Below are 24,540 nucleotides of genomic sequence, written 5' to 3' on the forward strand. Positions count from 1 at the left end.
CCGAGAACAGTCAACCCTCGGCCTGGTCAGCCTCACCACCCTGGACATCCTGAAAGGGCCAAGGCCTAACTTGGAGCACCTAGGCAGGCAAAGGGAAGTGATGGGGCGGGGGCCTGGCCGCAGAGCCACCCCACGGACGCTCTAGCCTTGATTCCCCGCAGCCTGACGGGCCGATACCTTTGTAGTGGACGCGGAGGTTGCCCTGGGAGAGACCAATGTAGTTGTATTTGTCCTTGGGGCTCCAGGAGCGCGGCAGCGGAGTCTCTTGTTGGTTGACCGCGGGATACAGGCGCTGCAAGCGCCGGCTCAGCTCCTGCTCCCCGGGAGACGGCAGCCCGCCCCCAGCGCCCCCGCCGGAGGAGTCCCCAGCCTGCGGGTTACCAGCTCCCGGGTCTGCCGTCGCTGCCGCCATCTTGGAGGGAGCTGCTATTGTGTCACTGGGGGCGGGGAGGAGCGGGACCAGATCCGCCACGCTCAGCCAATGGCCCGTGAGCCTCCTTGGGCCGCAGGGAAACCGAGTCCGAGTCCGGCACCTCTCTTTGGACACTGACACCCCTTTGCCACATTTCGAACTCCATACCCCACAATGCAGAGCTCTCGAGAGGCGGAGCAACTCGGGCTGGTAGAGAATTCTGGGAGATGTAGTACAACCCTTCTCAGCTATAAGCCTATCCCATCGAGAGGTCGGGACACCGAAAACTACAATTCCCGCCGGCAAAGCGGCTCCGGCCTCTCAGCCGACTTCTCTCCCCATTGCCTCTGTTCATCCCCCTGCCCCAGTTCTGGTACCTGGGGTCAAATCGGCTGTAGTGATTGACTCTCAGGGCACCCGATGCTGTGTCCCAGTCCACCTTTGCTACTTTGTCCTGCTCCCAGCCTGCGGGCGCTAGGCTCAGGGGCGCGGCGCATCCCTGACTCCGCCCTCACCGCGGGGGCTTCTGGGGCCTGGTCGCCATGGCGACGGGCTGTACACTACCACAATTTCCCAGGCCGCGGGTGCTGGTTGCCCCCCTGCCCGTGGGTCATGGCCTGCCAGCAGTCGCGGTACCACAGCTTCTCGTCCGCGTCGAGGTAGGCGCTGGCCGGGATGAGGGCAGAGAGGAGGGCTGGAGTATTTCTAGAGAGGGAAATGGCACTTGATAGGACCTCTGCACCTCCTGCTGGCCTCTGACCATTGATCTAGGGCTCCAGCACCACAGAGTCAGTGATTGCAGGAACGGTTAAAATCGGGCTGATTTAGCCCAGTGAAGACGGTACGTGCTAGCAAAAGGGCAGGCGTACTTTATCATTGCTAGTAACAACCAGCTTGTATTGAATGTACTATATGCCACATGCTTTATATACCACATTTTTAAACATTTTATTTTTGAGACAAGATCTCACTCAGTCGCCCAGGCTGGAGTGCACTGGCACTACTACGGCTCACTGCAGCCTCGACCTCCCAGGCTCAAGCAATCCTCCTGCCTCAGCCTCCCGAGTAGCTGGGACTACAGGCATGCGCCACCACGCTCGGATAATTTGTGGGTGTTTCTTTGTTAGTTTGTGTTTTGTAGAGACGAGGTTTCACCAAGTTGCCCAGGCTTGTTTTGAACTCCTAGACTCAAGCGACCCTCCCACTTTGACCTCTCAAACTGGGATTACAAGCGTGAACCCCCTGCACGCGGCCTATGTACCATATTTAATCCTCATAACAACTGTATAAAGTAGTAATATTACCATGTACAAGTAAAGAAATACTTTAGAGGCCGGGCGCGGTGGCTCAAGCCTGTAATCCTAGCACTTTGGGAGGCCGAGACGGGCAGATCACGAGGTCAGGAGATCGAGACCATCCTGGCTAACACGGTGAAACCCCGTCTCTACTAAAAATACAAGAAAATTAGCCGGGCGAGGTGGCAGGCGCCTGTAGTCCCAGCTACTCGGGAGGCTGAGGCAGGAGAATGGCGTGAACCCGGGGGGGCGGAGCTTGCAGTGAGCCGAGATCGTGCCACTGCACTCCAGCCTGGGGCACAGAGCAAGACTCTGTCTCAAAAAAAAAAAAAAAAAAGAAATACTTTAGAAACCTGGTGAGATCATCCTTTGGGTAGCTTCTACCTGTACTCAGGTGTATAGCCTCTGGATACTGCAAAATATGACCAGCTCCATCAGCTTGGAAAGCCATATATATGGATTAAAACAAAAATTTTGGCCAAATCATTTTCTAGTTTTGGGACTTCAGAGAAGGCCCTTCAAGTTCCAGGCCTCAGCTTATATATCTCAAACATGGGAATGATACAGTCCACCCCACAAACATTGTTGGGAACATTTAGACAGAATATGTGAAGCTCTTACCACAGCTCTTGTATGTAAATAGGCACCCAGTAAGTGTTGAATGAATGTCGTGTCCCCCCTTCTACTCATTCCCAGTGGGGAAAAAAAAAAAAAAAAAAAAAAAAAAAAACACCACCCAATCCCAACTAAACTCTCAGCCTTCAGGGTCTGCTGCCTTGACAGTGAAAAGCCTACAAAAGTCCCTAAGAGGCCAGGCGCGGTGGCTCACGCCTATAATCCCAGCACTTTGGGAAGCCGAGGCAGGCAGATCATGAGGTCAGGAGATCGAGACCATCCTGGCTAACACGGTGAAACCCCGTCTCTACTAAAAATAAAAAAAATTAGCCGGGCGAGGTGGCGGGCGCCTGTAGTCCCAGCTACTCGGGAGGCTGAGGCAGGAGAATGGTGTGAACCCGGGAGGCAGAGCTTGCAGTGAGCCGAGATTGTGCCACTGCACTCCAGCCTGGGCAACAGAGTGAGACTCCATCTCAAAAAAAAAAAAGGTCCCTAAGAACAGGAAATGCCAATTTGATGATTTTTATCCAGAGTTAAAATTAGTCTACAAGAACCAGGCAGCAGGCTTGAGAAAGATAATTGTTGGGGCCAGGCACGGTGGCTCATGCCTAAAATCCCAGCACTTTGGGAAGCCGAGGCGGGTGTATCACCTGAGATCAGGAGTTTGAGACAAGCCTGGCCAACATGGCGAAACCCCGTCTCTACTAAAAATACAAAAATTAGCCAGGCGGTGGCTCATGCCTGTAATCCCAGCACTTTGGGAGGCCGAAGCAAGCGGATCACGAGGTCAGAAGATCAAGACCATCCTGGCTAACACAGTGACACTAAACGTTTCTACTAAAAATACAAAAAAAATTAGCCGGGCGCAGTGGCAGGTGCCTGTGGTCCCAGCTACTCAGGAGGCTGAGGCAGGAGAATGGCGTGAACCTGGGAGGCAGAGCTTGCAATGAGCCGAGCTCACACCACTGTACTCCAACCTGGGCAACAGAGTGAGACTCCGTCTCAAAAAAAAAGAAAAAATTAGCGGGGCATGGTGGCAGGCACCTGTAATCCCAGCTACTTGGGAGGCTGAGGCAGGAGAATCGCTTGAACCAGGGAGGCAGAGGGCAGAGGTTGCAGTGAGCCGAGATCACGCCACTGCACTCTATCCTGGGTGACAGAGTGAGACTCTGTCTCAAAAAGAAAAAAAGGGGGAGAGAGAGAGACAGAGAGAGAGAGAGAATTGCTACCCAGCACAGGAATAATTTAGTAAACTTCCATTCTCTATGAAAAGGATATGAAGCAGACCCAGAAAGAGAATCCCCATCCATTTTAAGAAAGAAGCACAGGGCTGGTCATGGTGGCTCATGCCTGTAATCCCAACACTTTGGGAGGCCAAAGTGGGAGGATCACTTGAGGTAAGGAGTTCAAGACCAGCCTGGGAAACACTATAGTAAGACCCTGTCCCTACAAAAAAAAAAAAAAAAAAAAAAAGTTTCAGCTACTCAGGAGGCCGAGGCAGGAGGATTACTTGAACCCAGGAGTTCGAGAGGGTGCAGTGAACTCTGATCACACTAGTGCCCTGTAGCCTGGGCAACAAGGCAAGACCCCTATCTTTTTTTTTTTTTTTTTTTTTTTGAGATGGAGTCTCGCTCTATCACCCAGGCTGGAGTGCAGTGGCCGGATCTCAGCTCACTGCAAGTTCCGCCTCCCGGGTTTACGCCATTCTGCCTCAGCCTCCCGAGTAGCTGGGACTACAGATGCCCGCCACCTTACCCGGCTAATTTTTTGTATTTTTTTGGTAGAGACGGGGTTTCACTATGTTAGCCAGGATGGTCTCGATCTCCTGACCTCGTGATCCGCCCCTCTCGGCCTCCCAAAGTGCTGGGATTACAGGCTTGAGCCACCGCGTCCGGCCAAGACCCTGTCTATTAAAAAAAAAAAAAAAAGCACAGCCAAGCACGGTGGCTCACCCCTATAATCCTATTACCTTGGGAGGCCAAGGTGGGTGGATTGCCTGAGCTCAGGAGTTTGAGACCAGGCTGGGCAATATGGCAAAAACCCCGTTTCTAATAGCAATACAAAATATTGGCCAGGTGCGGTGGCTCACACCTGTAATCCCAGCACTTTGGGAGGCCGAGGTGGGCAGATCATGGAGTCAAGAGATCGAGACCATCCTGGCCAACATGATGAAACCCTGTCTCTACTAAAAATACAAAAGTTAGCCGGGCATGGTGGCGGGCACCTGTAATCCCAGCTACTCAGAAGGCTGAGGCAGGAGAATCGCTTGAACCTGGGAGGCGAAGGTTGCAGTGAGCCGAGATCGGACTCCGGTACGGGCAAGAGAGTGAGACCCTGTGTCAAAAATAGTAAATAAATAAAATTAAAAGCAAATACAAACATCATTAATCTACCATATTCCTTATTCACCAGGATTTAGTGATATATGTTGGGCCAGAGTCACTGTTTCTCTTAGAGACACTGTGGGTGTCCTCATCCTTTCCCTTTAAAGATGGGCAGGATGATGGATAGGCTAGACCTTAGCACTGTGGAACATGTCATCAGGACCCTCTGCAAGGGACCTTCAAATTGTGCATTTTCCTGGGGCAGGCTTCTCCTCCCTATTGGCTTTTCTCCCTTCACACTCATAACCCTGGCACTTGGTGGATAGAACTCAGCAGCTTGCGTTCACTGAATACCAAGATACGTTCCTGACAAACCCACTGCCTACTACCTCTTAAATAACTGAGCTTAAGGCCGGGCGCGGTGGCTCACGTCTGTAATCCCACCACTTTGGGAGGCCGAGACGGGCGGATCACGAGGTCTGGAGATCGAGACCATCCTGGCTAACATGGTGTAAACCCCGTCTCTACTAAAAATACAAAAAAATAAATTAGCTGGGCGTGGTGGTGGGCACCTGTAGTCCCAGCTACACGGGAGGCTGAGGCAGGAGAATGGCGTGAACCCAGGGGTGGGAGCTTGCAGTGAGCCGAGATCGCGCCACTGCACTCCAGCCTGGGCGACAGAGTGAGACTCTGTCTCAAAAAAAAAAGAAAAAAAATGAGTTTTGTCTAGCTTTGAGGTAGAAATATAAATGTTTCCCATTCCCCTCTGAGGGTTACCGTAAAATATTTAACATAATACATCCTCAGCTCCTTTTTTTTTTTTTGAAATGGAGTGTCTCGCTCTGTTGCCCAGGCTGGAGTGCAGTGGCGCGATCTCAGCTCACTGCAACCTCTGCCTCCCAGGCTCAAGTGATGCTCCTGCCTCAGCCTCCTGAGTAGCTGGGACTATAGGCGCGTGCCAACACGTCTGGCTAATTTTTTGTATTTTTAGTAGAGACAGGGTTTCACTGTGTTAGCCAGGATGGTCTCGGTCTCCTGACCTTGTGATCCGCCCACCTCAGCCTCCCAACGTGCTGGGATTACAGACGTGAGCCACCACGCCCAGCCCAAGCATCCTAAGCTTTTTGGATAAGTGTACAGGCCTTAGAAGGTGTTTGGTTTGCCTTGTTTTAGGTCTGTTTTATAATGTTGTCTCCTTTGATATTCAAAACTAACAACATCTGTTACCTACTAAACTTTTCCATTCAACAGCTTCTCAGAATTTATAGAATTCCCCAATTTTCTTGCTTACCTTGCCTTTCCTGGTGGTTCCAGCATGAGCAAGAGCAGAGTTTGGAGAATTTATTAGTCTTTTTTTTTTTTGAGACAGAGTCTCGCTGTGTCACCCAGGCTGTAGTGCAGTGGCTCCATCTCGGCTCACTGCGACCTTCGACTCCCAGGTTCAAGAGATTCTCCTGCCTCAGCCTCCCGAGTAGCTGGGACTACAGGTACCTGCCACCACACCCAGCTAATTTTTGTATTTTCTTAGTAGAGACAGGGTTTCACTATGTTGGCCAGGCTGGTCTTGAACTCCTGACCTCGTGATTTGCCCACCTCTGCCTCCCAAAGTGCTGGGATTACAGGCTTGAGCCACCACACCGGCGGATAATAGATTAGTTTTGATAAGAAGGTATTGATTTAACCCAGTGAGCACTTGGGGTTGATCTGTTGTACCTTGTTGGTCTCCAAGACTGTCTTACACCCACACTCATCTGGGCAGACACTCTTCCTTCTCCTCACCAACTGCTTACTCCATGTGTTTTGCTCACACTTGTCCAATGTCGAGAGGCAATAGAGGACTAGGGTTTGGAATATTACTGCTCCATGGACTATAGCTGAGGAGCATTACAGGACAGAGTTTCTCAACTGAGTTCACATTAGGGGTCTCAACTTCCCTGGAGTTTGGGTAGTCCTAATCCTACTTTTATGGGCAAAGACACTGAGGTTCAGAGATGTTAAGCGGCATGCCCAAAGTCACCAGCAAGCAAGAGGAGTGAACACAAGATCTATCCGGCAACATAAATCACACACCCCCACCCCATGGATTGTTGGAATTACTTCTTCCTTTTGTTCCACCTGAGCCTGCCTGCCCACAGTAGCCCTCCCTGTTGGTCCTCAAATGCCTTCCTAGGATGGCTGTCCTAAGAGGCTTTTCCCGTTCTACAGTCATAATGAACATCTAGCAGTTCATTGCAGTTTACATGGTATTTTGCATATCTCATTTTTTTTATTTATTAAAAAAAATAGGCCGGGCATGGTGGCTCACACCCGTAATCCCAGCACTTTGGAAGACTGAGGCAGGCAGATCACAAGGTCAGATCGAGACCATTCTGGGCAACATGGTGAAGCCCTGTCTCTAATAAAAATACAAAAATTAGCCAGGCGTGGTGGTATGCACCTTTAGTCCCAGCTACTCAGGAGGCTGAGGCAGGAGAATCGCTTGAACCTGGGAGTTAGAGGCTGCAGTGAGCCAAGATCACGCCATTGCACTCCAGCCTGGGTGACAGAGTAAGACTCTGTCTCAAAAAGAAAAAAGAAAAAAAAAAATTGACTGGGTGCAGTGGCTCACGCCTGTAATCCCAGCACTTTGGGAGGCTGAGGCAGGCGGATCACCTGAGGTCAGGAGTTTGAAACCAGAAATAAATAAATAAACAAATAAATAAATAGAGGCAAAGTCTCACTATGTTGCTCAGGCTCATCTCGAACTCTTGGGCTCAAGCAATCTGTCTGTCTTGGCTTCCCAAAGTGCTGGGATTACAGGCATGAGCTACCACGCCCAGATACACATCTAATTTTTTTTGTTTTGTTTTCAGACAGAGTTTTACTCTGTCACTGAGGCGGGAGTGCAGTGGTGCGATCTCGGCTCACTGCAATCCCCGCCTCCCAGATTCAAGTGCTTCTTCTGCCTCAGCCTCCCAAGTAGCTAGAATTAGAGGCACCCACCACCACACCCAGCTAATTCGTATTTAAACTTCAGACCAGTCGCGGTGGTGGCTCATGCCTGTAATCCCAGCACTTTGGGAGGCGGAGGTGGATGGATCATTTGAGGTCAGGTATTCAAGACAGCCTAGCCAACATGGTGAAACCCCCATCTCTACTAAAAATACAAAAATTAGCTGGGCATGGTGGCAGGGGACTGTAGTCCCAGCTACTCAGGAGGCTGAGGAAGGAGAATCGCTTGAACCCGGGAGGTGGAGATTGCAGTGAGCTGAGATGGCGCCACTGCACTCTACCCTGGGTGACAGAGCGAGACTCCGTCTTAAAATAAATAAATAAATAAAATAAACTTCACAACTGTGTAAGATATGCAAAGCAAGAGTTGTCTCTGGCCGGGCACAGTGGCTCACGCCGGTAATCCCAGCACTTTGGGAGGCCAAGGCAGGTTTATCACGAGGTCAGGAGTTCAAGACCAGCCTGCCAACATGGTGAAACCCCATCTCTACTAAAAATACAAAAATTATCCAGGCATGGTGGCCGGTGCCTGTAATCCTAGCTACTCAGGAGGCTAAGGCAAAGAACTGCTTGAACCCGCAAGATGAAGGTTGCAGTGGCCTGAGATTGCACCACCACACTCCAGCCTGGGTGACAGAGTGAGACTCTGTCTCAAAAAAAAAAAAAAAAAAAACAGTTGTCTCCACTTCTTTGTGAAGAAACCAGTCTGAGAGATATTAAATGACTTGCTCAAGGGTGGTCCTATTGGAACCCCAGATGTCAGCCCTTAGACCCTATCAGCCAGTAAGTGCAGGATTCAGACTTACACCCCAGATCCTGGACCCCAGACCCTGTGCTTCTTGTCCTACAGCACCTGCCCTTTGTATCACAGCCCCAGAGTGTGCCAGAGTTGTGTACGTGAAACCAACATCACAGCCACAGTTGAACACTGAACAGAAGTATAGGCCCATGGGGTTCTCTGGGTTCATGGGGGGATATCGGTATCTTGCTGCTGCAGTAGTTGGTGAAATTTTGGTGATGAAAAGAATGTTTCTGGGAATGTAGGGCAAATGGTTTGGACCCAAGGCCAGGGACTTGCTTGGCAGTTTCTCTGGGAATCTGGAGCAGCACTGGGAAGACTCAGAGCCTAGCTCGGGGAGATGGCTATGCCTTGTGGATCTAGGAAGGATGGGGGTTCTCTCCCAACTCTGGACTCTGTCACCCACCATCAGTTTTCCCTTCTCTGTGCAGATTACAGCCACAACCTTCAGGAGTGACCATAGATGAATCCTTTATCACAGAAAACAAGAGTACCCAGAAACGCAAGCTTCTTCAGAAACGAAGGACGCTGGTTAGTGACAGTGTTGTTTTGAAACCCCAAATATCAGTCCCCAGACCCTATCTGTCTCCCTTCCTGCAACCCAAGAGTACCACCTACCTGAAACATACCCACCTGAAACATGCCCACCAAGTGGCTTCTTCTCAGAGAGTATGGCTCAGAGAGGCCAGGCCCACCACGCTTTGGGAAGAAAGGTGTACTCTGGCTGCCTGCTCCTCACCGGAAAAGCCTTCCCGGATCTCCCCAGGCAGAGAGAGAACTCACCTCTGCCCACAGACACCCCTCGCCTGCAGCTCAGCATTCTGCAGTGGACCTCACTTCACATCCCTCCCGCCAACACGCCAGGCACTGTGCTACCTGCTGGGATGGTCACACCCGATCTGCCAAGGTCCTTCAAGGCTGTGACTATATCTTTCTGTCTTTATGGCCCTAGTATCTAACAGGCTACCTGAATGGCTGCCAAATGTTGATAGCTCCATCATTGCTGAGTAGGTGTGTGAAGGCAGTAGGAAAAAGATGTGTCTCTACCATGTTCACTCCACTCTACCATGTTCATTCCAGATCTCTCCGCCATTCCTTTGTTTTAAAGTTTTTTTTTTTTTTTTTTTTTTTTGAGACGGAGTCTCGCTGTGCCTCCCAGGCTGGAGTGCAGTGGCGTGATCTCGGCTCACTGCAAGCTCCGCCTCCCGGGTTCACGCCATTCTCCCGCCTCAGCCTCCCAAGTAGCTGAGACTACAGGCGCCCGCCACCACACCCAGCTAGTTTTTTGTATTTTTAGTAGAGACGGGGTTTCACCATGTTAGCCAGGATAGTCTCGATCTCCTGACCTCGTGATCCACCCGCCTCGGCCTCCCAAAGTGCTGGGATTACAGGCTTGAGCCACCGCACCCGGCCTTTAAAGTTTTTATATAAAAATGAATGCTGTACCAAAGGTATCAGAAGAGAAATGAATTTTTTTTTTTTTTTTTTTTTTTTGAGACGGAGTCTCACTCTGTGGCCCAGGCTGGAGTGCAGTGGCCGGATCTCAGCTCACTGCAAGCTCCGCCTCCTGGGTTTACGCCATTCTCCTGCCTCAGCCTCCCGAGTAGCTGGGACTACAGGCGCCAGCCACCTCGCCCGGCTAGTTTTTTGTATTTTTTAGTAGAGATGGGGTTTCACCGTGTTAGCCAGGATGGTCTCGATCTTCTGACCTCGTGATCCGCCCGTCTCAGCCTCTCAAAGTGCTGGGATTACAGGCTTGAGCCACGCGCCCGGCCGAGAAATGAAATTTAAATTGAAAAAAAAAAAAAAAGAACTGGATGCAGTGACCCATGCCTATAATCCCAGTACTTTGGGAGGCCAAGGCAGACAGATCACATGAGGTCAGGAGTTTGACCAGCTTGGCCAACATGGTGAAACCCCATATCTACTAAAATTATAAAAATTAGTCATGCATGGTGGTGCATCTGTAGTCCCAGCTACTCAGGAGGCTGAGGCACAAGAATCGCTTTAACCCGGGAGGTGGAGGTTGCAGTGAGCCGAGATCACACCACTGCACTCTAGCCTGGGCAACAGAGCAAGACTCCATCTCAAAAAAAAAAAAAAAAGAAATGAATGCGTTTTTTTTTGTTTGTTTGTTTGTTTGTTTGTTTGTTTGTTTTGAGACAGGCTTTTGCCTGTCAGGGTGCAGTGGTACAGTTATGGCTTGCTTCAGTCTCAAATGCCTGGGCTCAAGTGATCCTCCCACCTTACCCTCCCAAGTAGCTGGAACTATAGACACATGTCACCACACCCAGCTAATCTTATTTTTTTGAGACAGAGTTTTGCTCTGACACAGGCTGGAGTGCAGTGGCACAAACACAGCTCACTGCAGACTCCACCTCCCATGCTCAACCAATCCTCCCACTCAGCCTCCTGAGTAGCTGAGACTACAGGAGTGCACCACCACACCTGGCTATTTTTTGTATTTTTTGTAGTGGATCTAACTACGTTGCCCAGGCTGGTCTTGAACTCCTGGGCTCAAGCTATCCTTCTTCCTTGGCCTCCCAAAGCACTGGGATTACAGGTGTGAGCCACCACACCGAGCCCAATGCTGTTTTTTTTTTTTTTTTTGAGAGTCGTGCTCTGTTGCCCAGGAAGGAGTACAGTGGCGCCATCTCAGCTCACTGCAACCTCCGCCTCCCGGGTTCAAGTGATTATCCTACCTCAGCCTCCTGAGTAGCTGGGATTACAGGCGTGCACCACCACGCCTGGATAATTTTTTTTTTTGAGATGGAATCTCGCTCTGTTGCCCAGGCTGTAGTGCAGTGGTGCCATCTTGGCTCACTGCAAGCTCTGCCTCCCAGGTTCATGCCATTCTCCTGCCTCAGCCTCCCAAGTAGCTGGGACTACAGGCGCCCGCCACCACGCCCGGCTAATTTTTTTGGTATTTTTAGTAAAGACGGGGTTTCACCATGTTAGCCAGGATGGTCTTGATCTCCTAACCTCGTGATCTGCCTGCCTCCACCTCCCAAAGTGCTGGGATTACAAGCGTGAACCACCACGCCCAGCCATGCCTGGTGAATTTTTGTATTTTTAGTAGAGACAGGGTTTCATCATGTTGGTCAGGCTGGTTTTGAACTCCTGACCTCGTGATCCGCCTGCCTCGGTCTCCCAAAGTGCTGGGATTACAGGCGTGAGCCACTGTGCCCAACCCCAATGCTGTCTTATTAAGTACTTTTGGGCTCTTGTTGATATGATCATAGGATTGTTATTAATCAGCAAATAGCCATTGTCCAAATCTCATAAAGGAAAAAACACATTTGAGTAAACTTACAACTCTGGCTCACAGTGGAACAGCATGGGTTTTCCTTGTGTGACCATGACCCTCGTGGGGAATTAGGAAACACATGGGCCACACACTTTGTGGGGCTGGCCCAACACTCCTGTGGGAGTGACTCCAGGGAGGAGAAAGCTGGGGTCAATATGGATTATTCGCAGAGACCAAGCGCAACCCAAAGACCTGATGACTAGGGGAGAGCCCTGAGGCTCCCAGGCAGCCTTCTCAGCTGCCACCTTCCGTGAGCCAGGCTTTTTCATTTCAACTTTCTTTAGAGCGACATCAACCACCAGGGGGCAGTGTTCCCTCCCGCCGTCCCTCCAGGGCCGCCTTCCCGTTTTTACCTACCGGGAGAAGCAGAGAGCACGGAGCGCCCGGGGAGCATTGCGTTCCAGCCTACCGGGCGGAGATCCCTCAGCTGTTAATAACCTCACCAACAATCGGCCGTGGCAGCTGGTTCTCCAGCTTCCACTCGCCTCTGCAAGCAAAGGAGGGTAGCCCCATTTTCTCCCGGTAGAAACAGTAGACAGAACACGAGGACTGTTTTTTTTTTGTGTGTGTGTGTGTGTGTGTGTGTGTGGTGGTGGTGGTGGTGGTGTTTTTTTTTTTTGAGACGGAGCCTCGCTCTGTCGCCCAGGCTGGAGCGCAGCGGCACAATCTTCGCTCACTGCAACCTCCGCTTCCCAGGTTCAAGCGATTCTTCTGCCTCAGCCTCCCGAGTAGCTGGGACTACAGGCACGTGTCACCACACCTGTCTAATTTTTTGCATTTTTAGTAGAGACGAGGTTTCACCGTGTTAGCCAGGATGGTCTGGTTCTCCTGACCTCGTGATTTGCTCGACTTGGCCTCCCAAAGTGCTGGGATTACAGGCATGAGCCACGGCGTCCGGCCAAGGGCTGGTCTTTCACAAGTCTGAAAAACCACGGGGCACGGTGGCTCACGCCTGTAATCCCAGCACTTTGGAAGGCCGAAGTGGGTGGATCACCTGAGGTCAGTTCAAGACCAGCCTGGCCAACATGGTGAAACCCCATCTCTACTAAAAATACAAAAATTAGCTGGGCGTGGTGGCATGCGCCTATAATTCCAGCTATTAGGGAGGCTGAGGCAGGAGAATCGCTTGAACCCAGGAGGCGGAGGCTGCAGTGAACAGAGATTGTGCCACTGCACTCCAGCCTGGGCGACAGAGCGAGACTCAGTCTCAAAAAATAAATAAAGTCTGAAAAACAAGGCCAGCTCACACCTGTAATCCTAACACTTTGGGAGGCCAAAGAAGGAAGATTGCTTGAGACCAGGAGTTTGAGACCAGCCTGGCAACATAGGGAGATTTCATCTCTACAAAAAAGATTTTTTAAACTAACCAGGAGTGGTGGTGTGCCCCTGTAGTCCTAGCTACTAGGGAGACTGAGGTGGGAGGATCTCTTGAGCCCGGGAGTTTGAAGTTATTGTGAGGTGTTATCGGGTCACTGCACTCCAGCCTAGGTGACAGAGTAAGACCCTGTCTCTAAGAAAAAAATAAAAAATAAACTCTCAGGTGTCTTCCAGGATTATTTTGTGCTTTTATAAAAATTAGGCTGGGCGCCATGACTTAAGCCTGTAATCCCAGCACTTCGGGAGGACAAGGCAGGAGGATCTCTTGATCTCAGCAGTTCGAGACCAGCCCGGGCAACATAGTGAGACCCCATCTCTTTTTTTTTTTTTTTTGAGACGGAGTCTCACGCTGTTGCCCAGGCTGGAGTGCAGTGGCGCGATCTCGGCTCACTGCAAGCTCCGCCTCCTGGGTTCACGCCATTCTCCTGCCTCAGCCTCCTGAGTAGCTAGGACTACAGGCGCCCGCCACCGCGCCCGGCTAATTTTTTGTATTTTTAGTAGAGACGGGGTTTCACTGTGGTCTCGATCTCCTGACCTTGTGATCCGCCCGCCTCGGCCTCCCAAAGTGCTGGGATTACAGGCTTGAGCCACCGCGCCCGGCCTTTTTTTTTTTTGTGAGAGAGAGTCTCTCTCTGTCGCCCAGACTAGAGTGCAGTCGTGCAATCTCTGCTTACTGTAGCCTCTGCCTCCAGGGTTCAAGTAATTCTTCTGCATTGGCCTCCGGAGCAGCTGGGATTACAGGCGTGCACCACCAGTCCCGGCTAATTTTTGTATTTTTGGAAGAGATGGGGTTTCTTTTTTTTTTTTTTTTTTTGAGACAGAGTCTCGCTTAGTCGCCCAGGCTGGAGTGCAGTGGCGCGATCTCGGCTCACTGCAAGCTCCGCCTCCCGGGTTCACGCCATTCTCCTGCCTCAGCCTCCCGAGTAGCTGGGACTACAGGCGCCCGCCACCTCGCCCGGCTAATTTTTTGCATTTTTAGTAGAGACGGGGTTTCACCGTGTTAGCCAGGATGGTGTCGATCTCCTGACCTCGTGATCCGCCCGCCTCGGCCTCCCAAAGTGCTGGGATTACAGGCGTGAGCCACCGCGCCCGGCAAGATGGGGTTTCAACATGTTGGCCAGACTGGTCTCAAATTCCTGGCTTCAGGTTATCCGCCTGCCTGGGCCTCCCGAAGTGCTGAGAATCAGGTGTGAGCTGGGTGCGGTGGCTCACACCTGTAATCTCTACTAAAAATACAAAAGAACTGGGCGTGGTGGCAGGCACTGGTAATCTCAGCTACTCAGGAGGCTGAGGCAGGAGAATCGCTTGAACTCAAGAGGCAGAGGCTGGCCGGGCGCGGTGGCTCAAGCCTGTAATCCCAGCACTTTAGGAGGCCGAGACGGGCGGATCACGAGGTCAGGAGATCGAGACCATCCTGGCTAACACGGTGAAACCCCGTCTCTACTCAAAAAATACAAAAAACTAGCCGGGCGCGGTGGCGGGCGCCTGTAGTCCCAGCTACTCGGGAGGCTGAGGCAGGAGAATGGCGTGAACCCGGGAGGCGGAGCTTGCAGTGAGCTGAGATCCGGCCACTGCACTCCAGCCTGGGCGGTAGAGCGACTCTGTCTCAAAAAAAAAAAAAAAAAAAAGAGGCAGAGGCTGCAGTGAGCAGAGTTTGCACTACTGCACTCCAGCCTGGGCAAGAGAGTGTGACTCCATCTCAAATAAATACATACATACATATAAACATACATACATAAATAATTACATCCATTTTGATAGTCTTTTTTTTTGAGATGGAGTTTCACTCTTGTCTCCCCCGCTAGAGTGCAATGGCTCAATCTCAGCTCACTGCAACCTCTGCCTCCCGAGTTCAAGAGATTCTCCTGCCTCAGCCTCCCAAGTAGCTGGGATTACAGGCATGCGCCACCATGCCCAGCTAATTTTTTTTTTTTTTTTTTTTTTTTTTTTTCTGAGACGGAGTCTCGTTCTGTCGCCCAGGCTGGAGTGCAGTGGCCGGATCTCAGCTCACTGCAAGCTCCGCCTCCCGGGTTCACGCCATTCTCCTGCCTCAGCCTCCCGAGTAGCTGGGACTACAGGCGCCCACAACCGCGCCCGGCTAATTTTTTGTATTTTTAGTAGAGACGGGGTTTCACCGTGGTCTCGATCTCCTGACCTTGTGATCCGCCCGCCTCGGCCTCCCAAAGTGCTGGGATTACAGGCGTGAGCCACCGCGCCCGGCCTTTTTTTTTTTTTTTGAGACGGAGTCTCGCTATGTCGCCCAGGGTGGAGTGCAGTGGCCGGATCTCAGCTCACTGCAAGCTCCGCCTCCCGGGTTTTTACGCCATTCTCCTGCCTCAGCCTCCCAAGTAGCCGGAACTACAGGCGCCCACCACCTCGCCCGGCTATTTTTTTGTATTTTTTAGTAGAGACGGGGTTTCACCGTGTTAGCCAGGATGGTCTCGAACTCCTGACCTCGTGATCTGCCCGTCTCGGCCTCCCAAAGTGCTGGGATTACAGGCTAATTTTTGTATTTTTAATAGAGATGGAGTTTCACCATGTTGGCCAGGTTGGTCTCAAACTCCTGACCTCAAGTGATCTGCCCACCTTGGCCTCAAAGTGCTAAAAGCTGCCCACCTTAGCCTCCCAAACTGCTGGGATTACAGGCATAAGCCATTGGCCAGGCCAGAATGGCTGATCTTTACTGAGTTCCTAGCAGGTGCCAGGGTCCATATAAAGCACACATTATGCTTTCTCTATTTCTCTTTTTTTTTTCTTCGAGACAGTTTTGCTCTTGTTGCCCAGGCTGGAGCGCAATGGCGCGATCTCGGTTCACTGCAACCTCTGCCTCCCGGGTTCAAGCGATTCTCCTGCCTCAGCCTCCCAAGTAGCTGGGACTACAAGCACATGCCACCACACCCAGCTTTTTTTTTTTTTTTTTTTTTTTTGTGAAACTGAGTCTTGCTCTGTCGCCAGGCTGGAGTGCAGTGGCACGATCTCTGCTCACTGCAAACTCCGCGTCCCAGGTTCACACCATTCTCCTGCCTCAGCCTCCCGAGTAGCTGGGACTAAGGGCACTCACCCCACGCCCAGATAATTTTGTTTTTGTACTTTTAGTAGAGACAGGGTTTCACCACATTAGCCAGGATGGTCTCAATCTCCTGACCTCATGATCCCGCATTGGCCTCCCAAAGTGCTGGGATTACACGCGTGAGCCACTGCGCCCAGCCTAATTTTTTTTGTATTTTTAGTAGAGACGGGGTTTCACCGTGTTAGCCAGGATGGTCTCGATCTCCTGACCTCGTGTCTGCCCACCTTAGCCTCGGAAAGTGCTGGGAATTACAGGCGTGAGCCACTATGCCCGACTATGCTTTCTCATTGCATCCTCACATCAATACACTGTGACAAAGACTACCATCATCCCTATTTTACAGACGTGAGGACTAAGGCTCAGAGAAGTTGACGTAGCTAATAAGGGACATCTGAGACTTAACCCCAGCCCTCTCTAACTCAAGAACCCACAGTCTTAATTATGAACCATGTTGAGAGATGTCTGTAAAAAACATCAGGGCTGGCTGGGTGTGGTAAAGATGGTAAAACCCTGTATCTACTAAAAATACAAAAATTAGCCAGGCATGGTGGTGGGTGCCTGTAATCCCAGCTACTCGGGAGGCTGAGGCAGAGAATAGCTTGAACCCAGGAGGTGGTGGTTGCAGTGAGCTGAGATCATACCACTGCACTCCAGCCTGGGGAACAGAGCAAGACTGTCTCAAAAAGAAAAAAAAAAGTCAGGACTGGGGGAGGAGGGATGGAGAGAAACATTAGTAAGGGGAGCAATGTTGCCATGGTAACCCCACCTGTCCCTCCCTGCAGACTGGTCAGTTCTCCATGGGTGGGCACCTGTCCCCATGGCCCACATACACCAGTGGCCAGACCATTTTGCAAAATCGAAAACCCTGTTCAGATGACTACCGGAAGCGAGTAGGGTAAGCCAGGGTCAGTCCCATGGTGAGTGGGCTGGCATGGGCCAGGCTTTGGGCCAGGAGACGGCAGGGGCGTGTGTTGCCCCAGACTGAGGGCACAAGAGCCCCGTGGGGGTGCTGGCCACATTATCAGCCACCATCCCCTGCAGGAGCTGCCAGCAGCATCCCTTTCGCACTGCCAAGCCCCGGTACTTGGAGGAGCTGGAAAACTACCTACGCAAGGAGCTCCTCCTGCTGGACCTGGGCACAGATTCCACCCAGGAACTAAGGCTGCAGGTCAGAGCCACAGAAGAAACTTGGGGAGGGCAGGGAAAGGGTGGGAAGAAGCTTCACCTACCGGCCAGGTACAGTGGCTCACGCCTGTAATCCCAGCACTTTGGGAGGCCGAGGCGGGTGGATCACCTGAGGTCAGGAGTTCGAGACCAGCCTGGCCAACATGGCAAAACCCCGTCTCTACTAAAAGTACAAAATTTAGCCGGGCATGGTGGTGAGCACTGGTAGTCCCAGCTACTCAGGAGGCTGAGGCAGGAGAATCACTTGAGCCCGGGAGGGAGCGGTTGCAGTGAGACGAGGTCACACCACTGCACTCCAGCCTGGGCGACAAGAGTGAGTCTCCGTCTCAAAAACAAAAAAAGCCTCACCTACCAGGTGAGCACCTCAGACCTTCAGGGGATACCCACCTCTCCCAGCTCTCCTGGGTCTCCTTCCCTGAACAGAAGCAAGAAACATCCTATGAAAATGCCAGTGAGGCCGGGCACAGTGGCTCAGGCTCACGCCTGTAATCCCGGCACTTTGGGAGGCTGAGGCAGGAGGATCGCTTGAGGTCAGGAGTTCAAGACCAGCCTGGCCAACATGGATCACGAGGTCAGGATATCGAGACCACAGTGAAACCCCGTCTCTACTAAAAATACAAAAAAATTAGCCGGGCGTGTTGGCGGGCGCCTGTAGTCCCAGCTGCAAGCTTGAACCCAGGAGGCAGAGGTTACAGTAAGCCAAGATCGTGCCACAGCACTACAGCCTGGGCAACGGAGCGAGAAAAAAAAAAGAAGGCCGGGCACGGTGGCCCACACCTGTAATCCCAGCACTTTGGGAGGCCAAGGCGGGCAGATCACCAGGTCAGGAGATCGAGACCATCCTGGCTAACACAGTGAAACCCCATCTTTACTAAAAATACAAAAAATTAGCTGGGCGTGGTGGCGGGCGCCTGTAGTCCCAGCTGCTCAGGAGGCTGAGGCAGGAGAATGGCATGAACCCAGGAGGCAGAGCTTGCAGTAAGCCAAGTTCGTGCCACTGCACTCTAGCCTGGGCGACAGAGTGAGACGCTGTCTCAAAAAAAAAAAAAAAAAAGAAAACGCCAGTGAGCAGGCAAGGCTGCAATGTGGATGTGAAAGTCTCCTGAGGCTAGAGTTTCCTCACCTGAGTCAGGTGGCCTGGATGCTGTGCCCAGTCCCTACAGCTCTGTGATCCCTGGTGCCCAGGTTAGGTCACGACATCAGTGAATGGAGCCTGATGCTGGCAGTTGGGCAAGCAGGGGTCACGCCGTGTTTACCAGCCCACTGGCAACAACCCCAAGCTTAAGGAACCAGCCCAGATGCATAAGGAGGGAGGGAGGGAGACAGAGATATATATACATAAGATCCAACCCAGATTCCGGTATATATTAGGGAGAGAATCACCAAATCTGCTCAAACAAGGATGATGACAGATAATTCCTGCCTTTTGACTTAGTCATTGACTAAAGCATTTACTGAGCACTGGCTGTGTGCAAGTGCAAGGCCCTGGGCTGGGGCCTTACATCGATCTCCTGAGCAGATAAGGAAGAAGGCATACCACTATGGTGTAGTGGGACTGGGCTTCAAACTCAGGGCTGACTCTGGAGACTGTGCTCATTTCTTTTTTTTTTTTTTTTTCTTTAGGCGGAGTTTCACTCGTTTGCCCAGGCTGGAGTGCAATGGCACGATCACGGCTCACCGCAACCTCCGCCTCCCAAGTTCAAGCGATTCTCTTGCCTCAGCCTCCCTAGTAGCTGGGATTATAGGCATGTGCCACCATGCCCGGCCAATTTTGTATTTTTAGTGGAGACGGGGTTTCTCCATGTTGGTCAGGCTGGTCTCGAACTCCCAACCTCAGGTGATCCACCTGCCTCCGCCTCCCAAAGTGCTGGGATTACAGGCGTGAGCCACCGCGCCCGGCTAACTGTGCTCATTTCAGTGAGCAATGCTGCCTCCAGAAACCTCCCATGTGTCCAAATGGGACAGGGGACCACACCCCTACTTGCATGTCAGGACGCAAGGGTACAACCTTCAATCTCCTGAATCTACCAGGCTCTAAGATGGGAAGAGGTTACAAGTGAGAGGCCAATGATACTGTGTCTAGAAGGCAAGAGGCTGGCTGCCTGGAGAGCCAGAGAGGGGCTCAGGCACAGAGTGGAGATCTGTCTATGGTCATGGTGGTCCACTAGGCCTCAAAGACAGCATCAGGACAGGCCTCCAGAGAGCTGCCCCCCAGGCTCCATGGCACTGTGAGGTACCCGGGTAGTGTCTAGGGCATTTACTTGAATATAAGTGACCTGGCAGCCTTACACCAGAATACTACTAAGCCCAGTAAAGAAAAACACAGGACCGGGCACAGTAGCTCACGCCTGTAATCCCTCTACTTTGGGAGGCCGAGGTGGGTGGATCACGAGGTCAGGAGATTGAGACCATCCTGGCCAACATGGTGAAACCCCGTCTCTACTAAAAATACAAAAATTAGCCTAGCATGGTGGCGGGCACCTGTAATCCCAGCTACTCAGAAGGCTGAGGCAGGAGAATCACTTGAACCTGGGAGGCGGAGGTTGCAGTGAGCCAAGATCGCACCACTGCACTCCAGCCTGGGTGACAGAGCAAGACTCCATTTCAGGAAAAAAGAAAAAGAAAAATAGTTCCCCACTAAGGGTGGCAGCTGTGGGCCAGGAGATGATGGGTTCCTTTTTCTTGCCAGCCTTACAGAGAGATCTTTGAGTTCTTCATAGAGGACTTCAAAACGTACAAGCCATTACTATCCTCCATCAAGAATGCATATGAGGGGATGCTGGGTAAGAATGCACCTCCTGCCAGGCACAGTAGCTCACACCTGTAATCCCAGCACTGTGGGAGGCCAAGGTGGTAGATCACTTGAGGTCAGGAGTTTGAGACCAGCCTGGCCAATATAGTGAAACCCTGTCTCTACTAAAAACACAAAAAAATTAGCTGTGCATGGTGGCACACACCTATAATCTCAGCTACTTGGGAGACTGAGGCAGGAGAATTGCTTGAACTTAGGAGGTGGAGGTTGCAGTGAGTTGAGATCACACCACTGCACTCTAGCCTGGGCAAAAGAACAAGACTCCATCGCAAAAAAAAAAAAAAAAAAAAAATGCAGAAATGCAGCTCCCCTCCTTGTCCCAGCCTGGAAGGGGTGGAGAAGATCCTATTCGACCTTCTGGCGCTCCACAGCAGGGCTGGGGCAGCTACCCAACTGGGCCTTGAGGTCACCAAAGCCCCTCAGCCATTCTGCACAGACTGTTCCGTTATAGGGCACCCCAGAGCACCTGACCACCCCTGTCATTGAGAAGCACAGTGGAGCAGTCCCTGTTGAAAACAGAGTGAACCCCAGGAGAGAGTGAGCACCTATGGGAGTCAGCAGGCTCCCCTGCCAGGCTCAGGAGGTACAGGGCATAGTGCAGCTGCAGGACTTAAGGCTGTAGGGGAAAGGACACCCCGGTCTTCATCTGAACTCTGCCCTTGGTTTAAAATCAAGTGCAGGAAGGCCTGAAACAGGGACCATGGCTTTGAACAAGGCATACAGAGACTCTTGGGGTTTGCAAGTGACATAGCCACTCACCCATGACCTTAGGGTCTGTGTCTTCTGTCCATGGCCCCAAAGCAGCTCTCCCACCTGTCTCTGCTTAGCCCACCAAAGGGAGAAGATCCGGGCTCTGGAGCCCCTGAAGGCCAAGCTTGTCACTGTGAATGAGGACTGCAATGAGAGGATCCTGGCCATGAGAGCTGAGGAGAAACATGAAATCTCCCTGCTCAAGAAAGAGAAGATGAATTTACTAAAACTCATCGACAAAAAGAATGAGGAGAAGATTTCACTGCAGAGCGAGGTGAATGGAAGTGGTGTGATGACCCCGAATTCCTGCCAATCCCACTACAAGGGTGACCCCCTACCCCGCTCTGCCTTTCTACAAGGAGGGACACACTGAGCCACCACCTTACCCCCAGAGCCTTGCTAACTCCACCCTCTGCCCTGCTGCTAGGCTCAGCACTTTCCCCAAAGGGGGAAGCAGTGGTACCTTGCCGAATTCTCAGAAATGGCCAATCTCCTTCTTCTTTCACCTTTCCTGTTCGCAGGCCCTAATGGGGCAACCCAGCACCCAGCCCACTCCCTGGGGTGACCGACTGCATACAGGGGTTCAAGGGCAGCCCCTGACCACACAGCCACCTTCTCCACAGGTGGCCAAACTGAGGAAGAACTTGGCTGAGGAGTACCTGCACTACCTCAGTGAGCGAGATGCCCGTAAGATACTCATCGCAGACCTGAACGAGCTGCGGTACCAGCGGGAGGACATGTCATTAGCCCAGTCCCCAGGTAAGCCTGAATCGGGTTTCTCTCTTCTCTGAGATGCTGGAGGAGTCTGGTCTCACTCCTAAGCCCCATTCATTCAACATTCCTAAGACCTGCTCATTCCATAACCATTCAGGGGGGAGATGTCCCTGCCTCTCCCAGGGCTGTGTATCTTCTGAGTTGAACTGAGAATTGTGGGAACACGGTAGCTGAGGCAGCCTAGGCTCCTGGTGGGCTGGACAGGCCTGTTACTCAGTTTCCTGGGCTTCTAGACTTTAGCCTGAAACCCTAGGCTGGTAGCACTGTGGGCAAGACCCAGGGAACCCCAAACAGGAAGGGCAGAGGGCTTCGGGCAACCCGAGAAAGCCAGGGTGACACGGGCTGGTGGGCCCCCTCCCCTGGCAGGCATCTGGGGGGAGGACCCTGTGAAGTTAACCCTGGCTCTTAAGATGACCCGGCAAGACCTGACCCGCACGCAGATGGAACTCAACACCATGAAGGCCAACTTTGGAGATGTAGTCCCTAGGAGGGACTTTGAAATGCAGGAGAAGACCAACAAGGATCTTCAGGAGCAGGTGCTGAGGCAGGCAGGCAGGGCCAGGAGGGTAGGACGGGGTCTCACAGGTGGGGGGCCAGGGCCAATGTCCTTGCCCACAGCTGGACACCCTGAGAGCCAGCTACGAGGAGGTTCGCAAGGAGCATGAGATCCTGATGCAGCTGCATATGAGCACGCTGAAGGAGCGGGACCAGTTCTTCTCTGAGCTGCAGGAGATCCAGCGCACTTCCACGCCAAGGCCTGACTGGACCAAATGTGAAGGTGAGGGCAGCCAGCGGGGCCCCAGGTCCTGCTTACATGTGGGCCCAGACTCTAGCTCCCTCTCCCCACATGCAGATGTGGTGGCTGGGGGCCCAGAGCGCTGGCAGATGCTGGCTGAGGGCAAGAACAGCGACCAGCTGGTGGACGTGCTCCTGGAAGAGATTGGCTCAGGGCTGCTGCGGGAGAAAGAATTCTTCCCTGGTCTGGTAGGGGAGGCCCCAGGAGTGGGGCTTGGGCCAGAGTCAGAACAGCTATGCCCTGCTGCTCAGATGAGCTTTCGGGGAACCAACTGGGGCTCTTCCCTGCTTGAGGGTGGGGCCACAGATGGGTCCAGAGATGAGCTGATATCCTCCCTCCTAGGGTTATGGGGAAGCCATCCCTGCTTTTCTTCGGTTTGATGGCCTCGTGGAGAACAAGAAGCCAAGCAAGAAGGATGTGGTCGACCTCCTCAAGGATGCCTGGAAGGAACGTCTTGCTGAGGAGCAGGTCAGATCTCACCAGCCACTCTGGTCCAGCGTGGTCTTCATATCCAGGGTCCTCTGGAGGTCCAGAGGTGCCAGGGATGAGGGCCAACCAACCGTAAGGCAGGCTGACCGAGCATTTCCTCAATCCCGCAGAAAGAGACATTCCCAGACTTCTTCTTCAATTTCCTTGAGCGTCGCTTTGGGCCCAGTGATGCCATGGCCTGGGCTTACACTATTTTTGAAAATATCAAGATCTTCCACTCCAACGAGCTTATGAGTCAGTTCTATGCAGTCTTGATGGGAAAGGTGAGCTGGGGCCTATTCCCCTTGGGGAGACTGAGAGGGGTCTTTGTCCCTAGCATAGACCAGCTTTGCCCCCACCACTCCCAGGAAGAGCAAGTGAATAATGCTTCTCTCCTTACAGCGGAGTGAGAATGTATATGTCACCCAGAAGGAGACAGTAGCCCAGCTGCTGAAGGAGATGACAAATGCTGACAGTCAGAACGAGGGGCTACTAACCATGGAGCAGTTCAAGTGAGAGGCTGGTCCAGGCCACCCCCAACTCCTACCCAACTGTTCCTGCATCTGCAGGGAAAAGGGGCACCTGGTGGGAAGGGCCACAGCCTTGGAACTCACTCCCTTTTGAGCACTACGGAGAGGCACAAGCAGGCCTCAGCAGGTCCCTGTTGGCCCTCATGTCTCCCCTACAGCACTGTCCTCAAGAGTACCTTCCCTCTCAAGACAGAAGAGCAAATCCAGGAGCTGATGGAGGCAGGGGGCTGGCATCCCAGCAGCAGCAATGCAGACTTGCTCAACTACCGTTCACTGTTTATGGAGGTGGGTATATGGGTCCGGGAACTGGCCTGGCCCCTGCCCCAGCCTTGGTTGGACCCAGGCCAATATGCCCTCCCCCTGACTTGTGGCCCATCCCAGGATGAGGAGGGCCAGAGTGAGCCCTTTGTGCAAAAGCTCTGGGAACAATACATGGATGAGAAGGATGAGTACTTACTGCAGCTAAAGCAGGAGCTGGGCATAGAACTGTGAGTGACCCTGATCCATAGGCAAGTCCCACAGGCTGGGCCCCTGAAGCCCCTGGGTCTCCCTGTGTACCATGCACCATCCACTACTCAAGCTCAGCACAGAGGAGGGCACCTGGGAGTCTGGGGCATGGAGAGGAGGGGTCAGGGCCTGTCACTCTCTTTTCCTGTGGGGCAGCCATGAGGAGGTGACTCTGCCCAAGCTGCGAGGGGCCCTGATGACCATCGACCCCAGCCTGGACAAGCAGACTGTGAACACCTACATGAGCCAGGCCTTCCAGCTCCCTGAGTTGGAACTGCCAGAGGACAGTGACGAGAAGGAAGAAGGCGTGGTGGAAATCCTCCAGACTGCCCTGGAGCGGCTTCAGGTGATTGACATCAGGCGTGCGGGACCTCGAGAGCCAGAGCCTGCAAACTAGGAGCCTGTGTGCAGCCTGCGTGCTCGTCCTGCTAACCCCTAGCTTTTAGTATAAAAGCGTTTGTCTAAACCCATGCCATTCTCCAGACTGTGCTGGGGAGTTGTGGGGGGGAATCAGTCCTTGCCTGGCTG

At 52.4% G+C, this 24,540-nt stretch overlaps 2 protein-coding genes across 14 annotated transcripts in view; one reads left to right on the forward strand and one right to left on the reverse strand.

Moving 5' to 3' along the window:
- Positions 1-436, reverse strand: part of RANBP10 (RAN binding protein 10) — an 84,924-nt gene extending 84,488 nt beyond the window's left edge. For 5 of the 6 annotated variants that reach the window (XM_077983600.1, XM_028840433.2, XM_077983604.1 and 2 more), the window contains exon 1: positions 178-436. Coding sequence is in view for 1 of the 6 variants with exons in the window: in NM_001266835.1 (NP_001253764.1) it covers positions 178-412 (235 nt within the window). In the remaining 5 variants the exon portion in view is untranslated. 6 annotated transcript variants of the gene reach the window in all.
- A 264-nt stretch (positions 437-700) lies between these two features.
- TSNAXIP1 (translin associated factor X interacting protein 1) lies at positions 701-24,482 on the forward strand. 8 transcript variants are annotated; one of them, XM_001094769.5, is made up of 16 exons: positions 701-1,071; positions 8,868-8,967; positions 16,973-17,085; positions 17,232-17,358; positions 20,065-20,158; positions 21,015-21,211; positions 21,561-21,696; positions 22,078-22,247; positions 22,330-22,489; positions 22,565-22,695; positions 22,850-22,975; positions 23,107-23,259; positions 23,378-23,487; positions 23,664-23,790; positions 23,887-23,993; positions 24,169-24,482. In XM_001094769.5, the coding sequence occupies exons 1-16, from the start codon at positions 833-835 to the stop codon at positions 24,407-24,409; spliced, it is 2,331 nt and encodes a 776-aa protein (XP_001094769.3). In that variant the 5' UTR covers positions 701-832; the 3' UTR covers positions 24,410-24,482. The 8 variants fall into 8 exon arrangements, with proteins under 8 accessions (XP_001094769.3, XP_001094646.3, XP_014981918.1 ...); XM_077984319.1 differs by having other exon boundaries at positions 766-1,271; XM_077984317.1 differs by having other exon boundaries at positions 1,014-1,071; positions 8,868-9,343.
- Positions 24,483-24,540: the final 58 nt, after the last annotated feature.

Source organism: Macaca mulatta, chromosome 20 (assembly GCF_049350105.2).
Source record: "Macaca mulatta isolate MMU2019108-1 chromosome 20, T2T-MMU8v2.0, whole genome shotgun sequence".
NCBI classification, from domain to species: Eukaryota; Metazoa; Chordata; class Mammalia; order Primates; family Cercopithecidae; genus Macaca; species Macaca mulatta.